The sequence below is a fragment of the Aquarana catesbeiana genome, linkage group LG03 (assembly GCF_042186555.1).
Source record: "Aquarana catesbeiana isolate 2022-GZ linkage group LG03, ASM4218655v1, whole genome shotgun sequence".
Taxonomy (NCBI): domain Eukaryota; kingdom Metazoa; phylum Chordata; class Amphibia; order Anura; family Ranidae; genus Aquarana; species Aquarana catesbeiana.
This window is the reverse complement of record NC_133326.1, coordinates 210,581,357-210,601,309: the sequence shown is the minus strand read 5'-3', so window position 1 is coordinate 210,601,309 and position 19,953 is coordinate 210,581,357. Positions and strand designations below refer to the sequence as shown.

Here is a 19,953-nt window from a genome sequence, read left to right as displayed (position 1 = left end):
AAGAAAGCTCTATTTGTGGGAAGAAAAGGACGCAAATTTCGTTTGGGTACAGCATTGCATGACCGCGCAATTAGCAGTTAAAGCGACGCAGTGCCAAATTGGAAAAAGACCTCTGGTCCTTAGGCAGCATAATGGTCCGGGGCTCAAGTGGTTAAAGACTGACAACTGAGTCATCAGAAACATCAATTAATCAGCTTCACATTCAGTTAAATATTCCAAAGCAGATTTCTATGATATGTAGAAAAGCATGTGATTTAGGAATCCAAACAATTAATGACAGTGCAGAAAAAAATGAATGTAGTAATGACCTTTACAGAATGTAAATGTCAAGGTTTTTAAATGCCGAGAAAAAAACATAGTTGTAACCGGTGTGAAATTACTTAATCATGTGTTGTCATCCCTATCCAGCCACGTTTTATGATACCTGCAGTTAGTGTACTATTTCCACTGTTGCGAATCTTTACTGATCTAGTTGTAATCACAGGGAAAGTCCTACTATGATTCATAGATTTTCACCAATGAGTTAAAAGGGGGCGGGTATGAATCCACTACTTAAAGGCACACGTTGGCTTTCTGATGTTCATGAGCTATCACTGACATTAAGAGTAGCAATGAAATTCCACAATAGAGAGTGCTGCTTTCTGTGCTGGGGAACCTCAGGATGTCCTTTGCTCATCTTTTTATTCTGTGGCATTGCTAACTGTCGCTCCATACAGAGAATTAAAGAATGTGACATTACATGTTCACAGGTAAGCTGATGTTTTAGTATCAATTTTATATTCCTTACCTAAATGTCACAATTTTTATTTCAGCTTGACACTAGTAGATTTTGAGTCTCCAGGTACTAATTTTATTTGCTGGCTTATTTAGACTTTTCTGTAGGCATTGTTTTTTTTATAATACTTGTAAATGTTGTATGTTTAAAATTTAAGAACGTGACAGAGGTAGATGTACCATATGATATAAAAGCCATTAATGTGAATAAAAAGGTATGTCTTAATAAAATGTATGTTTTCATATTGATGCACCTTGTTGTGTATTATTAATATTATTGTTTTTATTATTTATTATTATTTTATTATTATTATTATTATTATTATTATTATTATTATTACTACTACTATTATTATTGTTGTTGTTGTTGTTATGTATTATTATTATTATTATTATTATTATTATTATTATTATTATTACTTTTATCATGAGTAATAATGCCTTTAGTGATCTTTCTTATAAGTGTTTGTTTTCTAATAGGAGAGGTGGTGAAAGAAATAATGATTGGTTGCCATGTGCTACACAGACAACATATTTTATAAATCATCTCTAGATATGACCTGGTTATGATTGGCAAAACACATCCCTGCTATGACACCTTAACAATGACCAAATAAAATATTTTTTTTGTTTTGTAGCTGCAATAGCTCTGGCCTGTGAACACATAGTAGAACTATATTTTAGTATTGACAGATTATTAGACATTGATATTGTGCAAGGTTTAGTCCACCCAAAAGTGATATTTTAGTTGAAGGTGAAGCCTGGAAAGTGGAGTCAGATAATATCTATAATTCCCAAATCTGTTTCGGTCTACTTTGACGTTTTTGGGTTTTTTGCCGCTTTTGCGTGTTTAGAATATCTTGTTGCACTTTCCATAAAGGATTTTAAAAAATGCAGCAGGTAGATTTATGAATCCTTCATAAAAGCCACTGCAAGAATGCAGAATAATAATCCAAGTGCAGATATCTCACCAATAGACTTCCTAAGAGGTATAAGAAATTGTCAGGTGGTTTAGTCTACCATCTACCAAGAATAGAAACATCCATTTTTAGGGGATTACCCCTTAAAAAAAAAATGTGCTGCAAAAGTGCTGTCTTCTGCTTAGACAATGTTCTTCTTTTATGTTGTAAGTCTTGATGAATAATACTTATCTTATGTTTGATCTTTTCAGGAAGGGGAATTTTGCTACTGCCACTACTGTTTTTGTATGCAAATTAGTAATGTGTTATCTAGCTAAAAAGAAGGCTTTATTAACACTTTCCAGCTTCCTATGGTATGTTGCTGTTAATCTCTCTTCCAGAACCCCAAAGTGATAGGACCCCAATAACTGACATTACCTAGGAAGCAAAACCTCAGAGAAGTTCAAACCCCTTTAGTAGTTCAAAGGCATATATCTGTTGTAGTTTACAGGAGTTATATACAGATTATGGTGCCCCATAGCAAAATTTTGATTGCAGGAGAGCTGTCAGCATAGTCTGTACATTACTCAAGACCAGAGCTGTGGACAGAGGAGGGTGGTGTTAACATTCATTTCCTGACGCAACATGGCAGCACACACTGGGTTGTGACTCCGCCCCACATCCTGACAGAATTGGTTAACTATAAATTTGAAGGAGGCTCCCCCCTTCATTCTCTTTTTTTATCTTCAACTGACAAGATTGAGACAGATTCCACACCCTTACCGCATTCCCCTCACCAGGTTTAGCCTCTCTTGGCTGGAAGTCTCTCCTGTGCAGTCTCTAAATGAGCCTTTATGGAAAGAACCCCAATCTGGTGGTCTCGGGGGCACATTTCTGGTGTTTTTACAAGCTTTAAAGAAGCTTAGATTACCGTAGTGGCCTCCAACCTTTCACCCCTTTCACTCAGGTATTTCCTTCATTCTCTTTCTCCTTCTAAAGGCTGGTTGAACCCTGTAGTTCCACAAGGATAGAGTCATTTCCATCATGGCAGCCATGTCCTCTTTAGCGCTCTGCGCATTCCCCGGGGGATGTGAGGCAACTCAGCAGGTCTCTCTGCCCTTCTCCAAGATGGCGCGCAGGGTGGCAAATCGCTTCTGAGCATGCGCGGTGATGTCATTTCCGCCGCTACAGCGGTGGTGAATTTAAAAAGTCCTGTGATCCTTTCATGGAGGTTTCTGCCCAAGCAGACCACCCTCAACATATAAGGTAAGAGGTGCCCAGCATGCCTGGTAAGTATAGAAGAGGGAAAAGAGTATATGGCCTCTAATGCTGCGGCTTTCTGACAGCCCTTCCAGGTCAAGATCTACAAACTCCAGGCATCAAGGTTGCTTAAGCCATACCTCAAGCCATAAGAGATCTAGGAGAAGTCACTCAAAATCTTCATCTCGCCATCACTACTCTGGCCACAGCCACTCACGTCACAGCTGCTCACGACGTAGCCGCTCACACAGAAGGTCACCTTCTCCTCGTCACAAGAGGAGCTATCACACCTGTCCTGCAGAAAATGCTTACTGGGTGTGTGGAGCTCCAGCTTTGCCAGACAAGTTAGCCTGCAGCGCATGCTTCAACAAAGCAACCAGTAAGAAGGAGTCTGACGCAAGAGAGGTAAATGACCTCATCAGAGAGTCTGTGCAGGAATCTATCCTGCAGACATCAGTCCCTGAACCAGACAAGGCAGGCACAACTTCAGTAGCTCCCAATTCTTCTATAGATTCAGAATCAGCTTCTGCAATAAAGACTCAGAGATCCCTACAGGATACGACTTTACTCTCGTTGAACCCTATATAAGATTAGTAAAGGAGGCCATAGGATGGGAAGAAGCGAAAGAGGCCCCTCGCAACATCTGGAAGTAGGGAACCGGAGTCCTTCTCCTTCATTGAGTAACTGGAAGACCTCATTAAGGATGAGTGGGAAAGATCGGATAAAAGATCTAACCTGATTAATAGATTGGCGAAACTATATCCTCTGAAGGAACTGAAAGTGAATCCACTGATCCACCCACTGATGGTCGACACTTCCTTAATGCGACTCGCAAGACATGTTACTTTACCAATAGAGGATGCAGTAACCTTCCAGGACGTCTGGACCGGAAGATTGATCTAAACATGAAAAAGCATACTGCACAGCAGGAGGTGCATGTAGGCCAACAGTAGCTGCAGTTGGCAAAGCGATTTCTGGATGGTCTGCCAATATAGAAAGATCCATTTGCGAGGGGGCTGACCAGGAGAAAATAATTAGTTCTCTTCAGGAACTGAAGCTGGCAGGCAATTTCGTAGCAGAGGCCTCAGGGGATGTAATTTGTTCTTCCTCAAGGGCTATGTTGGCTTCAGTCATGGCCAGAAGAGCCCTGTGGCTCAAACCATGGGTGGCAGATGCAGTGTCAAAGACCAGCTGGTGCAAGATCCCTTATGATGGAATTAACCTTTTCGGTTCAAAACTGGACTCAGCAATCTCCAAAGTGACAGGAGGCAAATCAGGACTGATCCCCTCTGACAGAAGACCTAAGCCACAGAAAGGTCCTTTGTTCAAACACAACCTCCCCCCTATTCTTAATAAGGAAGAAGACAGGAGATCTATGCCCTGTAATGGACCTAAAAGGGCTCAACGGAGGAATTCAGGTCAAAGCCTTCAAAATGGAGAGGCTTCAATCAATCCTACTAGCTGTAAACTTAGTAGACTGGATCTTTTCTGTAGATTTATTGGACACCTATCTACACGTGCCTACACACCCCGCCTTTCAAAAGTATCTGCGATTCTCAGTCAACCATCAGCATTTCCACTTTCAGTGCCTCCCATTCAGCATCTCCTCTGCTCCCAGAACCTTTACCAAGACTCTCCTTCCTGTGATCGTATTTCTAAGGGAGAAAGGCCTGAGATTCCATCACTATCTGGATGACATTCTACTCCTAGCAGACAATAGAGAAACGTTAATACATCATCGTGCTGTACTGATCAACACACTCCAGAGCCTCGGGTGGTTAAACAACTGGGAAAAGAGCAATCTTCAGCCCACACAAAGCATGATCCTTCTAGGGGCAGAACTCAATACTCTATCAAACAGAGTCAGTCTAACCCGGGAAAAGATAGGTCCCTTGATCCGGAAGTTAAGGAGACTAATGACAGCAACATTCCTTCCGGCGAGAGTCTGTCTGAGCACCTTAGGCTTGATGTCGCCCACTCTACCGATCATTCAATGGGTGCAATGGCACACGATGCAGTCCTCATTCCTTACTCAGTGGAATGGAACATCATTGCTCCAGTCGATTGCCATTCACCACATTGTGAAACAGTCAATTTGGTGGTGGATGCATATAGACAACCTCAGGAGACACAGGCCTATAGTTCACCCAGAACCAGAGGTAATCACATCAGATGCCAGCCAGGCAGGGTGGGGGGCCTACTATCGAAACCAGGCGGTTCAGGGTCAATGGCAATTTCATGCGGAGGGTCTAGTATTGAATATTCTTGAGCTCAGAGCAGCTTTCCAGGCCCTCCTAGCTTTTGGCCCATCCTTGAGGGGGAAAAGTGTCCTAATCTGAATGGACAACAAAGTGGCGGTAACATACATTCAGAGACGGGGGGTAGCAGAAGCAGTACTCTACTGGAGGAAGTCTGTCCCATCCTGGAATGGGCCTAGTTATTTCTAACATCTATGAGCAGTGTATGTTCCGGCAGCTCAGAACTTACTAGCCGATTGAGCAGAGAGTTCCTGTCGAACAACGAGTGGTCCCTGAAACATCAAGCCTTCAGTCTCTTGACTCAAACTTGGGGGGATCCTGGAGATCGATCTGCCTCGACACCTAGAATCACCAAATGTCAGAGGTTCCTGTCAAGAGCAGCATATCCATCAGTGGAGGGGGTGGACTGCCTTCTTCATCCATGGAACTTTCGACTGGGGTACATATTCCCTCCAACACCTCTAATTGCGAGGTTCCTATCCAAGCTCAGGAGGTCTTCAGCCTCAGTAATAGCGGTGATTCCTTTCTGGCCCAGGAGGCCTTGGTTCACAACTCTACTGCAGCTCAGCCTAGAAGACCCACTACCTCTTCCAGTGTCTCAGGATCTACTGTACCAGGGGCAGTTGTTCCATCCGGCTCCAGAAAGGCTCCATTTAATGGCATGGATGTTGAGAGGAATAGGTTCAAAGAGCAAGGCTGTTCCTAGAAGGTCGTTTTTAGCATTACTCCAGACCAGGAAATGCACAACTAACGTTACTTACGATGGAATATGGGAAAGATTCACATCCATGGCTCAGCAGAATGGCTGGGACCCACTATCTTCAGAAGCTCCGCAGATCCTGGAGTTTCTTCAAGCAGACTTAGCTAGAGGACTCAGCTCAAGTACCCTTAAAGTGCAGATTTCAACTATATCCGCAAAACCAGGCTTCAAATGGACCTCACACTCTCTTCTATTCCAGTTTTTAAGAGCATGTATAAAGATCAGGCCCCCAAGAAGACCGACGTTCCCAGCATGGGATTTATCAGTAGTCCTGAATTCACTATCACGTTCACCTATCCACCCAGCTGACTCGATTACGTTGTGGGATTTAACACTAAAATTAACATTTCTTATTGCCATCACTGCAGCTAAAAGAGTCTCGGGGATACAGGCGTTACTGATTTCAGAACCCTACATGATCTTTTACCCAGACAGGGTGGTACTGAAACCCTCAGACCACTTTACTCCAAAGGTGACATCATCCTTTCACTACAATCAGGAAATCAAACTTCCATCATTTACCGACGATCAAGGGCAACCTTGGACATTAAAACCACTATTAGAAACTATCTATCAGCTACAGCCTCTTTCAGGAAGACTGATAACCTACTGGTGATTCCTCACGGAGGAAGAAGAGGCCACAAGGCGTCATCTCGCACCATCGCATCTTGGCTGGTCAAGGTCATCACGACACTCAGAATCTGCCAATACCTGGAGGCATAAGGGCTCACTCAACAAGGGCAGTGGCAACTTCCTGGGCAGCGTATTGCAGGGTGTTACCAGAGACAATCTTCAGGGCAGCAACCTGGTCTTCCAGACATACATTCATGTCCCACTACAGGGTAGACTTGGCTCAGTTATCAATGGTAGATTTTGGAAAATCCGTTATTCGGGCCAATTCTACAGCCATTTGATAAATAAATACTACTACTTTACTTGCACCCACCCGACTGGCGAGTTATTTCCCAGTGTGTGCTGCCATGATGCGTCAGAAAAACGGAAAATTGTATACTCACCTTTCCGTAATTTTCCTTTCCTGACGCATCTCCATTGCAGCACACAGCATCCTACCCTACCTGAGATGATAGCTAAACAGAATGAAGGGGAGGTGCCTCTCCTTCAAATTTATAGTTAACCAATCCTGTCAGGTTGTGGGGCGGAGTCACAACCCAGTGTGTGCTGCCATGGAGATGCGTCAGGAAAGGAAAATTCCGGAAAGGTGCGTATACAATTTTCAGTTTTTCCAGCTAACTAATCTGTTCTCAGTAGCCCACGAGCCCAACCCCTTCCACTATTACAGAAAGTGCTGAAAAAGGTGGTGCCACAAAAAAAACAAAAAAAAACAAACAAAAAAAAGATTAGAGTAGCAATAATAATAATGCCCCGTACACACGGTCGGACTTTGTTCGGACATTCCGACAACAAAATCCTAGGATTTTTTCCGACGGATGTTGACTCAAACTTGTCTTGCATACACACGGTCACACAAGGTTGTCGGAAAATCCAATTGTTCTAAACGCGGTGACGTAAAACACGTACGTCGGGACTGTAAACGGGGCAGTGGCCAATAGCTTTCATCTCTTTATTTATTCTGAGCATGCGTGGCACTTTGTCCGTCGGACTTGTGTACACACGATCGGAATTTCCGACAACGGATTTTGTTGTCGGAAAATTTTATATCCTGCTCTCAAACTTTGTGTGTCAGAAAATCCAATGGAAAATGTGTGATGGAGCCCACACACGGTCTGAATTTCCGACAACAAGGTCCTATCACACATTTTCCCTGTCGGAAAATCCGACCGTGTGTACGGGGCATAATAATGACCAACATACAATTCAATATTATTACTCTATAACCCTAAGCCTTGGTTCTCACCAGTGCGACTTGTCATGCAACTTTTCAGTTCAAAGTTGCATGACAAGTTGCACCCAATTTGCAGCAATGGAACCCTTCTGATCACTGCGACTCAAGTCGCAGCAACTTTCAAAAAGATTCCTGTACTATGTGATTTCAGTGCCGCTTGCATTGACATCTGTTAAAAGATAGTCGGCTTTAAAGTCGCTCTAAAGTAGCGTGACTCCAAAAGGTGCATTGGTCTGAACCAGGGCTAATGCAAACTTCTGTGGAGGGTATTACAAACACCTGCCCATTTTAGCTATGGCAGCAACTTCTGCAATCCTTCAAAAAATTTAACTACTCTCACATGCACACAGATTTTCTATGTTTAAACTATCTCCACAGGCCAATGGGGCCCCCTGCCACCCCCAGGCCCCATAGCAGCCACATGGGCTGCTACAGCTATTGTTATGCAGCTGGTTTATAAAAATGACATTTATAAAGTGAAATCCCCTACACTGGTCATCAAGTCTTTCACAACCTTTTTGGGTTTTAATAGATAATCTGGTAAAAGTCTGGGGGATTTTCCAATTTACTCTGCTAATATCTGTAAGGACCTGGTTAAATTTATTGGAGTTTATATACACATTCTCTTAATGATGAGGGTATATAAGGATGTCTGTTTTCCACCGGGATTGTTGGGTCATTTTGTAGGATTACCTGCATTCCAGGCATCAGGAGGGAACAAACTCTCTGTTTCTTATCCCTACAAAGCAGGATAAGAAACAAAAAGATTATTAGTAAAAAGCAGCACACATTACGCACATTAAAGAGGACCTCCAGCCTGGAAAAAAATTAAAAGTCAGCAGCCACAAATACTGTAGCTGCTGACTTTTATTATAAGGACACTTACCTGTCAAGGAATCCCGCGATGTCAGCTTTGGGTGCAGGCATCGACATTGTAAGTAAGGGAAACCGGAAGTAAAGCCTTCAGTCATGCTGAGCTTTATGAATGGTCCACTGTCTTTTGGGACCTGTGTGTGTCCCAGAAGGCAGCAGGGAGAAGGAGGAGGGTCTGGAAATGCTCGCACATCTCCACAGTGTTCTTACCCGGAAGTGGGAGTTGGTACCTGTCAAAACCAAGTACCCGCTCCCCCCCCCCCCCAAAATAGCCAAATTTGCCAGTATAGGGGGGTGGGTGCGAACAAGTGGAGCTTTCCCTTTTGGGTGGGTCTCCGCTTTAACACCTGTTAGGCACACAGTTAACTCTTTGATCTCCCTAGATTTTAACTCCTTCCCAGCCAGTGTCATTAATACAGTGACAGTGTATAGTATTATTACTGATCGCTGTATTGTCACTGGTGAAGTCAGTGGCAGTTAGTCAGTTCCCACCCAGCGTTAGTTAGTGTCAGATTTCCCGCTGCACTATCACAGTCCCACTATAAGTCTCTGATCACCGCCATTAGTAGTATATAAAAAAAAAATTACAGTATATATACCATAGCTTGTAGACGCTATAACTTTCATGCAAATCAATCAATATATACTTTTTGGGATTTTTTTTTTACCAAAGACATGTAAGCAGAATTAAATTTGCCCTAAATTTATGAAGACATTTGATTGTTTAAATTTTTTATTGGATATGTTTTATAGCAGAAAGTAAACAATATCGTTTTTTTTCTCCAAATTGTTGGTCTTTTTTCATTTATATAATGAAAAATAAAAAAACCCAGTGGTGATCAAATACCACCAAAAGAAAGCTCTATTTGTGTGAAAAAACTATACATTTTGTTTGGGTACAACGTTGTATGACCGCACAATTACCGGTTAATGTAGCACAATGCTGAATAGCAAAAAATGGCCTGGTCATGCAGGGGTTAAATCTTTCAAAGGTGAGGTGGTTAAAGCAAATCTAAGAGCATCATCACTGTATCAGCCTCAAGATGATAATGTAAACAATGCTTCTTCTTAGTTTTTGTTTTGTTTTTACAGCTATCAGAGTCTTTATGCTTCCATTCTCCCTGCCTCTGTTAGAAATGAAGTTGAATAGACAGCCCCATAGGGAGGCAAGCAAAACAGAAAGGGGAAGGCCACAAAGTAATCATAGCAGCTTTGAGCGTTGTCAATAGAGTGAACAGGGTTTTTGGTATCTCAAGTATCTCAAAAAATTGCTGGTGGCTGCACAGTTAAATTTTAAAGCAACAATTAGTGGCACAGACATGGAATCACCTTGCAGGCATTACAGCTGTTTTTTTCTTGATGGGTGGTGCCTGTGGTATTTAGTGCTACTATTTATTTCAAAGTTCTGTGTTCTTAATGTATTTATGACTAAGGCCTTGTAGGCTGAAACACGTCAACTGATCTGCATTTGTACACCGTGGTTTCGGAATAAATATGATGATTTTTTAAGAGCAACAATTGGTTGTGCAGATCATCCTTATGGATTACATTTTAAAGCAAACCTGTATATTAAAACAACATAATTACTTTTTCTTTGATTCTATTGGGCACAGAGAGCTTAAAGTGCTTCTAAAGCCAGATTTTTTTTTTTTACCTAAATGCATTCCCTGCATTAAAATAAAAAAAATCCCAGAATTTGTATCACCCTCTCACCCACCTTATACTTACCTGAGTCCTCACTCGATCCAGCGCTGTGCCCATCTCTAGCAGCTCTCTCGTCTCTTTCTGTATTCAGAGGACAGACAGAAAGCAGTGGTAACCATTTGCTCCTGCCGCTGTTAATCCAATCCTGTGAACAGAGAGTGGGAGGTGGGGCTGCACCGCACCATGTGTGGCTTTGGACCCAAAGAACCCGGCTTAGGAATGAGCCCTCAAATGCGCCTCCATAAAAATTACCTACCTAATTTCGAAGTGAGAAGTAAAGGAGCCAAAAGTGACAGCGGGGGACCCTAGGAGAGGAGGTTCAGGGCCACTCTGTACAATACCATTGCACAGAGCAGGTAAGTATAGCATGTTTGTTGTTTTTTTTTTTAATCTAAACCTTTACGTCATTTTAAGAAATTTACCTTGTACTTTTGGGTATGGAGGAGCATGTTACACCTCTGGGCCAATAAGCTCTGCCATACAGAGAGTCCATAGTGCCGTGTAAGCAGGGCTGGACTGGGACAAAAATGTTAATTTTAACACTTTAATTTTGCAAACATGCACAAAAACAGTGTATAAACTATACCCAACTGTGCAAAATAACATAAGTAAAAACATTCCACTGTAGGTATAAACGGCTTTTTTTTAACCCTTTATTTAAAGAAAAAGATGCATTCCAACATTACAGACGCCTTTAGAATGACGTGTAAGTTTAGTATAAAAGTATAAAAGGTATTGGGCATAGGACAGAACATATATCTGTCCTCCAAGTTTTACAACATTTACTTTTCTGTATGAAAACTGAAAATATACTCTAACTCCGTCCTCACTCACCTCTTTTATTATTTCACTTATTCTCCTCTGTATTTTTCTCCTCCTTACTTCTCACATCACTGCGTGAAGTAGGAGGGCTAACATCATGCAGGAACATTGCTATAGACTCATTGGCTGGAATTTCAGAAACCGGCATTGCTGAACAGCCATTGGCTGCCTTTCAGCAAAGCAGTGGCACTCAGGCTGAGCTGGGTTGTGCACTATGAAGTGAGGTGATGGGCAGTGCAGATGACAGGTCTCCCCCATAACGGCCGGCCGGAAAAAAGAACGCCCCCCAGCCCCCTGGCCGGGAGGCAGGACTCTGTTACAGTGCCGCTGAAGAATTCAAACTCAAGCTCCGTGACATGTCTGTCTCATACACAAGAGGAGGAGGGAGGGGACTCAGGGAGGACTCTGCAGTCTGCACTTGGATCGGCCACAGGCACTGCAAGGACCGTTCACGGACACCAGTGTCCATGTACGCCTTACCGATCCCTGGCGGTGCTCAAATTATTGAGCCGCGCAGCCATTACTTTGACAGGCTATCACTGAAACCGGCCCACTGAGCCATCTGCCCTCTGGGAAACTCCTGGTAGTCCTGATGGCCAGTACATGCCTGCATGTAAGCTACAGTTTTTGGTAACTGTAGAGTACATGGGGCTTACCAGATGTACTGAGTGATAGAGCAGAAATGAAGGTAAGTAAAAGTGTGGGCAAAAAACTGATTTTCTTTAAGCGATCCAATTCACAAAGTGTGGGGCGGCTCATGCATGTGCAGTGGGCAGCCGGCTGTGAAGGCAAAAGTGGCACAGCTGGCTTCCCACAGTTATGATGCCAGTGCCGGGAACCCAAAGGCTAGTGAAAAACTGAACTAGCCCGAGGGAGGATGGCTGTGGATACCTGGACAGGTAAGTGTCTTGTTGTTAAAAGTCAGCAGCTACAAATACTGTAGCTGCTGACTTTTAATAATAGGATACTTGTCCGGGGATCCAGCACCATCCTCACCTGGGCTAGTTCTTCACTAACCTTCGGCTTCCCAGCTCTGGCATCTTAATTTTTCCGGAGTAAAAAACCTCTATAAGTCCTCTGCTCCTTATCTAACCTTTTTTCTTTTTTGATGCAGTAGAGGACCATACCTTGATTATGAAACCTTTCCTGGATTTGTGGCTTGGGTCTGCTTCAGTCTTCTGCTTTATTCATCTCTTTTATTGTCCTGTACTGGCCCAATTCTTGGTCTGCTAGTATATTTGAGTGAGAAGAATGTATTAGCAGGATGACGGATTTTTTAATGAGATTTTGAGGAACATTGAGAAGTATGTGTAAAAAAGGGCAATGAGTGAAAATATTTTCAGGAAGGATAATGACCAGTGATTGACATACTGGCAGTTTTAATGTCTTTCGTCCAGTTTGGTTGTGCAGTGTGAATGCTCGGAAAATGGTTAAGTATACCGTGCCTGCGGCTATTTGAAAGAGGTGGTCCCAGCCACAGTTCACTTGTGGTCCAGTGTTCCCTTCAGTGTGAGTGCAAACTGTGCCCGAGCAAAGACCTTTCCATAAATAACTGGGCACAGAAGCAGGGATCACTGTGATTTGGTTGGCAGAGGTGATAATATATGTGTGCCCAGAAACACTTGCTTATAGCCCAATGTTAATGCAGACCAGAGTGAGAATTGGGGACCGGGGACAATTGAACTTAGGCAGGGTTAAGTTCAACTGTACCCAATGTGGGTGCATCTTAAGAGAAAGGGTGAGAAAAATGTCAAGAGGCAAAATACATACAGAAAGTTTGAGAGATAATAAATGTATCCACCATACATGAATTAATATCTTATGTCTGTGAGTAGGCTAAAGATGGCAAATGAAAAAAAAAAGATATGGAGAGGGGGGTTACAGAGGTTTGTTTAGAATCAATATACAGTATTTAGGTGTATTATCTAATGTCCAAACTTTTTGTTTTGTTTTCATTTTGAATAAAGTAGGGCAAAAAACCCTGTAACGATTTCTAACCTCATACCACTCTATCCAAATCTAAAAAAATGACTTTATAGTTATGTAGTAGTTTGCGGAGCTCATACCAGTAGGTAGTTTTGCACATTTTGCTAGCCTATCATTGCTTATTAAGCAGAGAACAATAGAAAATGTTTTGCGAATTTGATTAACTATTCTTTTCCTGATCCATTGATTCAATGGCAAGTTCTGTTGTATAGTTTTCCTAAAATCATTTGTATTGCGTGACACTCCCTGGATAGCCAGTATTATGCAGTATGCACTGTACAATTTAACTATTTTTTTCCCCATGATTTCAACCCCTTATGTTAGGTAAACTTTCAACTTTTTTTTTTCTTTTGGAAGCCTTTCATTTTTGTTTTCATTTTGATAGTCACTGTAAGTCAAGATTGTTTTGCAAAATAGATGAGCCACGAACATTTTGCTTGTAACCTCATCCACTCATAAGTTACAAAAGAATTGCTCTCAGAAAATAGTTGTGAAATCTGCACAGATGATTAAGCTTTAAAGTTCAGAGTTTTCTCAATAGACTTTGTAGCACCCCATATACCTGTGGTTAGTGTGATGCCCCGTACACACGGTTGGATTTTCCGACGGAAAATGTGTGATAGGACTTTGTTGTCGGAAATTCCGACCGTGTGTAGGCTCCATCACACATTTTCCATCGGATTTTCCGACACACAAAGTTTGAGAGCAGGCTATAAAATTTTCCGACAACAAAATCCGTTGTCGGAAATTCCGATCGCGTGTACACAAATCCGACGGACAAAGTGCCACGCATGCTCAGAATAAATAAAGAGATGAAAGCTATTGGCCACTGCCCCGTTTATAGTCCCGACGTACATGTTTTACGTCACCGTGTTTAGAACGATCGGATTTTCCGACAACTTTGTGTGACCTTGTGTATGCAAGACATCCGTCTGAAAAAATCCTAGGATTTTGTTGTCGCAATGTCCGAACAAAGCCCGACCGTGTGTACGGGTCATGAGATAACCCCCAAACGACTCGGGAGACTAGAATTTTAACATCTCTGGGTGGGTTCTAATATTTTAGTAGTATCCTTCCAGTGGTCCTAATTTCTTCAGTAGCAGTCTCCCATTGATAGTGGGTCCTTTAAGAGCAACTATTGGCGGGCCTAGTATATTAGTAGCAGCTTCCCAATAGGAATTGATCCTCTGACCCTATGCAAGCATTCACTAGTACATTAGAGAGTTGAGTAATGAGGTCTTCATTAAATGTTCATCTAGTAGCAGATTCCTTTACGCTCTGATGGATATTCTTAGCATATAAGAGACATATTCCAGACAGGTATCCATCTTCCTCCTACTCTAGGCCCTAACACAGGCCAGCTTAGATTTATTTGGCCTTGGCTCAAACCCCTAGACAGGGCCAGGCTCCAAGAGAAGATCTCCTCACAGCGGGATCCTCTTCAGACAAAAACCTAGGCAAAAGCCCCCTCTAGAAGATTGCTCCAAAAATTAATCCACATCCCTCAGCTCACATCACTGGAACAAAACTCTCAGTGATTGACCAAGGCAGATAAATATTCAGCTCAGGTAAATATGCATAGCCAAGGCATATGGCACATCTAGGTGATTGACACCGCATACAATTGTGTGATACAGTGGTGTCCTATTTCCACTCCCAAACTTTTTACTGGATAGTGAAAGTGTAGCAGCAGGATAATGAAGTCATCCTTTTGCTCACTTTCATCTTAACAGCATGTTCCTTGTCAACACATTTGCATGCAGCACACCTCACAAACTCCCATTCCTGCCCATCGCTCCCCATTCTGAGTTTTGCTGTAGAAGAGATTAAAAAAGACTATTACCATGTGAACTTCAAGTACTTAGTTAAAATAATAGAAAAAAATAAAACAAATGATTTAGTAATGAATGCAAAAATGTATTGTGTCTTTTATAACTGCCTGGAGTTCAGTAAGGTGCATCAGAAACTCCAGTCCCTCCCCACTGCATCTAAAACTAGAAAAATAATTTCACTGGATTTGAGATTTAAACCAAACCTGCTGTTCAATGTAACTCATGGAATTAAACATAAAGATCAAGGCTAGGTACTACTGGATGTCAATTGGAAAAAAAAACACCTCAATTCATTGCTGCAAAGTACCCCAGGAACCCCCAAAATATGTGGTCCAGTAGAACTAAGTTTCCTCGTTTTAAACATGGCAGTGCTACAGACACATCCCAAAAGCAATAAAAGTAGCTAAACAATCTAAATAGATTGTTAAAGCCCCACATTGCATTGTAATAAGTGCATTTCAAAAGTGTGTAGATGTTTACAACAGACACCTAGGTTTGGGTCATTATCTGTTTTTGATAAATAAAATTTAGATCTCTAACCAAATTGTTAAAACTTTTATTTAATCCACCAAAGGATCAGATTGCATTACCAAGCTGCTAGCAAGGAGACAGAATTGTGTGACAGGGCTGGTCTTTGCCCACAGGGACTGCTCTGGAGACCAGCACTGACATTCACAACAGATCATTCAGCATTACAGGTTGTTTTTATGTTTATATCTGTGGTTCCTTGCAAACATACACAGCCCTGACAGAAAGATCACATAGCCACACAGCGCTGATTGATGGTCTATGGTTTCTGGATGTTTCATACACAGAACTGGTTGCGACATTGCCGATTGCTCATTCATAATAGTAACATTGATGTCACACTGCACTGCTGCGCTTTGGTTAATGTGCAGCTAACCCACAGTTTTTGTGTGGGTTAGCTGCGCTTTCTCATAGACCTCAATTTTGTCCCGCAGTTTTGGGGCACGTTCAGAAAGCACCCCAAAACAACAGGACATAATAGAAGTCTATTGGAAAGCACAGCTAACCCGCATGAAAACTGTGGGTAAGCTGCATTTTCCCAAAGTGCAGCAGGGCAATGTGAAGCCAGCTATGCATCACTGAGTGATCTTTTACTATTATGAATAATCAAGCACTACTGTTGGGGCTGTGTGATAGAGCTGTTCGTGCCTTGTATGCTTATTAGCAGTGGACACAGCCCTGAAGTGCTCATTGTTCATTTATGATAATAAAAGAACAACTGTATTCATTATTAGAATACATTGCTCACTGGGTTTGGCTCAGCGGTGTATACTGTATGTAGCCGAAGCTACATACAGTATTACCACACATCCGGCGGGCTGAAATACAGCCGGCTGCATTTTATACCTGGCGTATAAGACGACCCCCGCCATTTTTTTTAAGTGTAAGAGGTCGTCTTATACGCCGGAAAATGCGGTAGTAAGAGTATAATACCTCGTGAGGAAACTTCTTGAAGCTGTCGCAAGATTTAGCATTGCCTAACTTTGCTTACAGTTATGAGGCAGTATTGATATTCTCTATGCACTGACATTTTAATATTGAACTTCGGACAGATACAAATGCACATTTTGACACACAGTTCAATAATAATAATAATAGCCCGAAAAAAAGGTAAAATATGAGAAACAGCTTTTTTTGTCTACAAAATTCACCCTCAATCCAAAAATCTTCTCTATAGTATTTTTTCTGTCACCTCAATCTGATTGCCAGCATGCCACCTTATTACGAGCCCAAGTCTTCCTGGATCCACCTCAGTCCATAAATGGGCAGTGAAAGACGCAACACGGCGATGAGCTTATCTCTCTGTCACTCTGCTATCTCTTCCTATCAGCGTGCCTCTGTCAGCATGCGGGATGGAGAAGAGACGCTTGAGAGGAGATATGGTAGCGGTATATAATTACCTCAATGATGATCCCAGCGTAGGAAAAAAACTTTTCAGTCTCAGTGAGTGTAAGAGGACACGGGGCCACACAATGAGATTGGAGGAGAAGTTGTTTAACCTTAAGCTGCGCAGGGGGTTTTTCCGCTGTCAGGGCGATAAGGATGTGGAACACTGTTCCACAATTGGTGGTGTCAGCGTGGAGTATTGATTTTTTTAAAAGGCTCTTGGACGTGCATCTTAGTGAACACAACGTGCAAGGATATGGAAAATGATTACTGACATTGACACACACATGCACCTTCACAGGTTGAACTGGATGGACTATTGTTGCTATTTAACCTTACCTACTGTAATACTATGATACATTAACTAATTGTTTTTCTTGTACTGCTCCTTCTCCCACTTCTCACAATCCAGCCCTGCTGTACAAGGGCTACAAGAGGCTGATACCAGGTCAAATCCAGATACTTACACTGTTTGCATTAAAAAAAAAAAAACACATTTAAAGATATATTAAGAATTACATAAGTGAATTAATTTGTGTCTGGTATTTGCATAGAGTTCAGCTTCAAATTATATAGGCACACATTTTTTTGTTCTCATGCTACTAGACAACCCAAGGCAAGATGTATTTCCCACTACAGATAAAGTTTAATTGCAGTCACTGTAGAATCCATTAAATGGAAATCACCCATGAAGGAAAAAATTATATAACAACCACAGACAGTATGACAGTAATTTACAGATAAGAGTGTTTGCTCAAGAAGGGTATTATACCCATTATAATAGAACTGCGTAAGAATCAATATCTTTAACGTTGTCTTCCTCTACATTACAAACAATACTTAACATTTTCAAATAAAGGAACTAGTTTGAAATACTACGGTAATTGAGCCATTCAATTGTCTATAGAACTGTCTGTCTGATGTTCTTTATTGTATTTTGCAATACACTTTCATGCCTTTTAAAAGCTGTGATTAAGGAAGAAGCACAAGCTATTTTTGTATTTCCTTATACACCACTTCCTTGTAATAGAAATGTTTACCTTCTGTGCTTCACAATGTCATTTGCATGTCACCTTTTTTCTTCCCCTTGTTTGACTGTTCTCCTTTTACCAGCAAACACCATTTTAGTGTAACCAAACAAACACAAAAACTTGATGTACTGAGTTACCCAAGGTGCAGGATTTCTATATTTCAGATACTTGTCAAAGAGCTCACAAAAAATGTAGGGGAAGAGTGATGGAAATATAAATTCAGTTTGGAAGTTGTGGGGGTGACACACACATGTACACACACGCACCCTCTTATCACCACACACACCTGCTCCCCTATAAAATGGTCCCCCTAATGACATTGACTTAAAATACAGTTTGGGGTGGAAGAACTTGACTGGCCTGCACAGAGTCTTGACCCAAACCCCTAAACCCCATAGAACCCCTTGGGGATGAATTAGAGTGGAGACTGTGAGCCAGGCCTTCTCATCCACATCAGTACCTGACCTCACAAATGCGCTTCTGGAAGAATGGTCAAACATTCTCATAGACACACTCCTAAACCTCGAGGACAGCCTTCCCAGAAGAGTAAAAGCTGTTATAGCTGCAAAGGGTGGGCCAACTCAATATTGAACCCTACGGACTAAGACTGGGATGCCAATATAGTTCATGTGCGTGTAAAGGCAGGCGTCCCAATACCTTTGACAATATAGTGCATGCCCAAAAATTGTAAAATACATCAGGTATGCCGTGTAAACACGGGCGGACTTTTCGACATCAAAGGTCTGACGGTCTTTCCGACTGACTTTTGATGGACTTTTGACGGACTTCTGACGGACTTTCGAATGAACAGACTTGCCTACACACAATCACACCAAAGTCCGACGGATTCGTACGTGATAACGTACGACCGGACTAAAATAAGGAAATTGATAGCCAGCAGCCAATAGCTGCCCTAGCATCGGTTTTCGTCCGTCGGACTAGCATACAGACGAGCGGTTTTTTCGACCGGACTCGAGTCCGTCAGAAAGATTTGAAACATGTTCCACATCTAAAGTCCGTCTGATTTTCGACCGAAAAAGTCCGCTGCAGGTCCGATGAAGCCCACACACGGTCAGATTGTTCGACGGATTCGTCCCGTCGGACCAGTCCGGTCGAAAAGTCCGCCCGTGTGTACACGGCATAACAAAACATTTCAAAGTTCCTTAACACTCCAAGCTGGTATTCGTTGATGAAATGTGGTTACTCTTTGGATGCAACTGTGTCCTCTACATGTTTCTTGGTGAAAAACGCTACTTCAGGAGGAGCTAAATATAATATAATAATATAGCCAAATAATATATACCAAAACATGATATAGGAGAGGAAAGGGTATCATAGTTGCTTAACCAGAAGGAACAAGTGAATAGGGACAGCGAGGATAAGGGGTGCCCAAAGGATCTCCCCCACGGCGACATAATGGCCCACAGGGGCCAATAAGCAGACACACGTGAACAGGCACTGAAAATAAATATTATAAAATAAAAGGTATATGTGTATTATTTATTAGGGTATTGTCTCCCACTACACCAGGAAAAAGGGAAGAGAGAAAAGTTAGGGCAAAAGAGGTAACGAACGGAAAGGGGAAGGGGGGAAGGAGGGGAAGAGGGAATCAAGAGATGGTGGGGGGAGGACATGTGTTCCCCTAAAGTAGGAGGCTGGTCTGACTGGTGCTCAGTCATCTCTGCCCCCTCCCTGCCTGGATTGCGTCCGAATCTTCAGCCGCTTTCATGTAGGTGTAGGATGATGGTACCCCTTCTTAATAGTACTACCTATCTCTATATCCCAGGCCTTCATCATATTCAGGATAGGAATATGGCAGCTTCCACTGCTGACTTATTTTCTAAGATACAAGCTTCAGAGCTGTGAATAAATTAGTGAAGCAATCACCCAGGACATGCAGGATAATATCAGTTGTTTTAACACCTGATATGCAAATGCTTGTTCCATATCAGTGACTCACCAAGCAATATAGGAAT

At 42.1% G+C, this 19,953-nt stretch overlaps 1 protein-coding gene across 2 annotated transcripts in view; it reads left to right on the top strand.

Annotated features, from left to right (window-relative positions):
* The first annotated feature begins 560 nt into the window (after positions 1 to 560).
* The window catches only part of IL17REL (interleukin 17 receptor E like), a 190,558-nt gene continuing 171,165 nt past the window's right edge, over positions 561 to 19,953 (top strand). For both annotated transcript variants that reach the window (XM_073619733.1, XM_073619732.1), the window contains exon 1: positions 561 to 749. In XM_073619733.1, the coding sequence (XP_073475834.1) occupies positions 612 to 749 (138 nt within the window). In that variant the 5' untranslated portion in view covers positions 561 to 611. The remainder of the gene's footprint in view (positions 750 to 19,953) is intronic.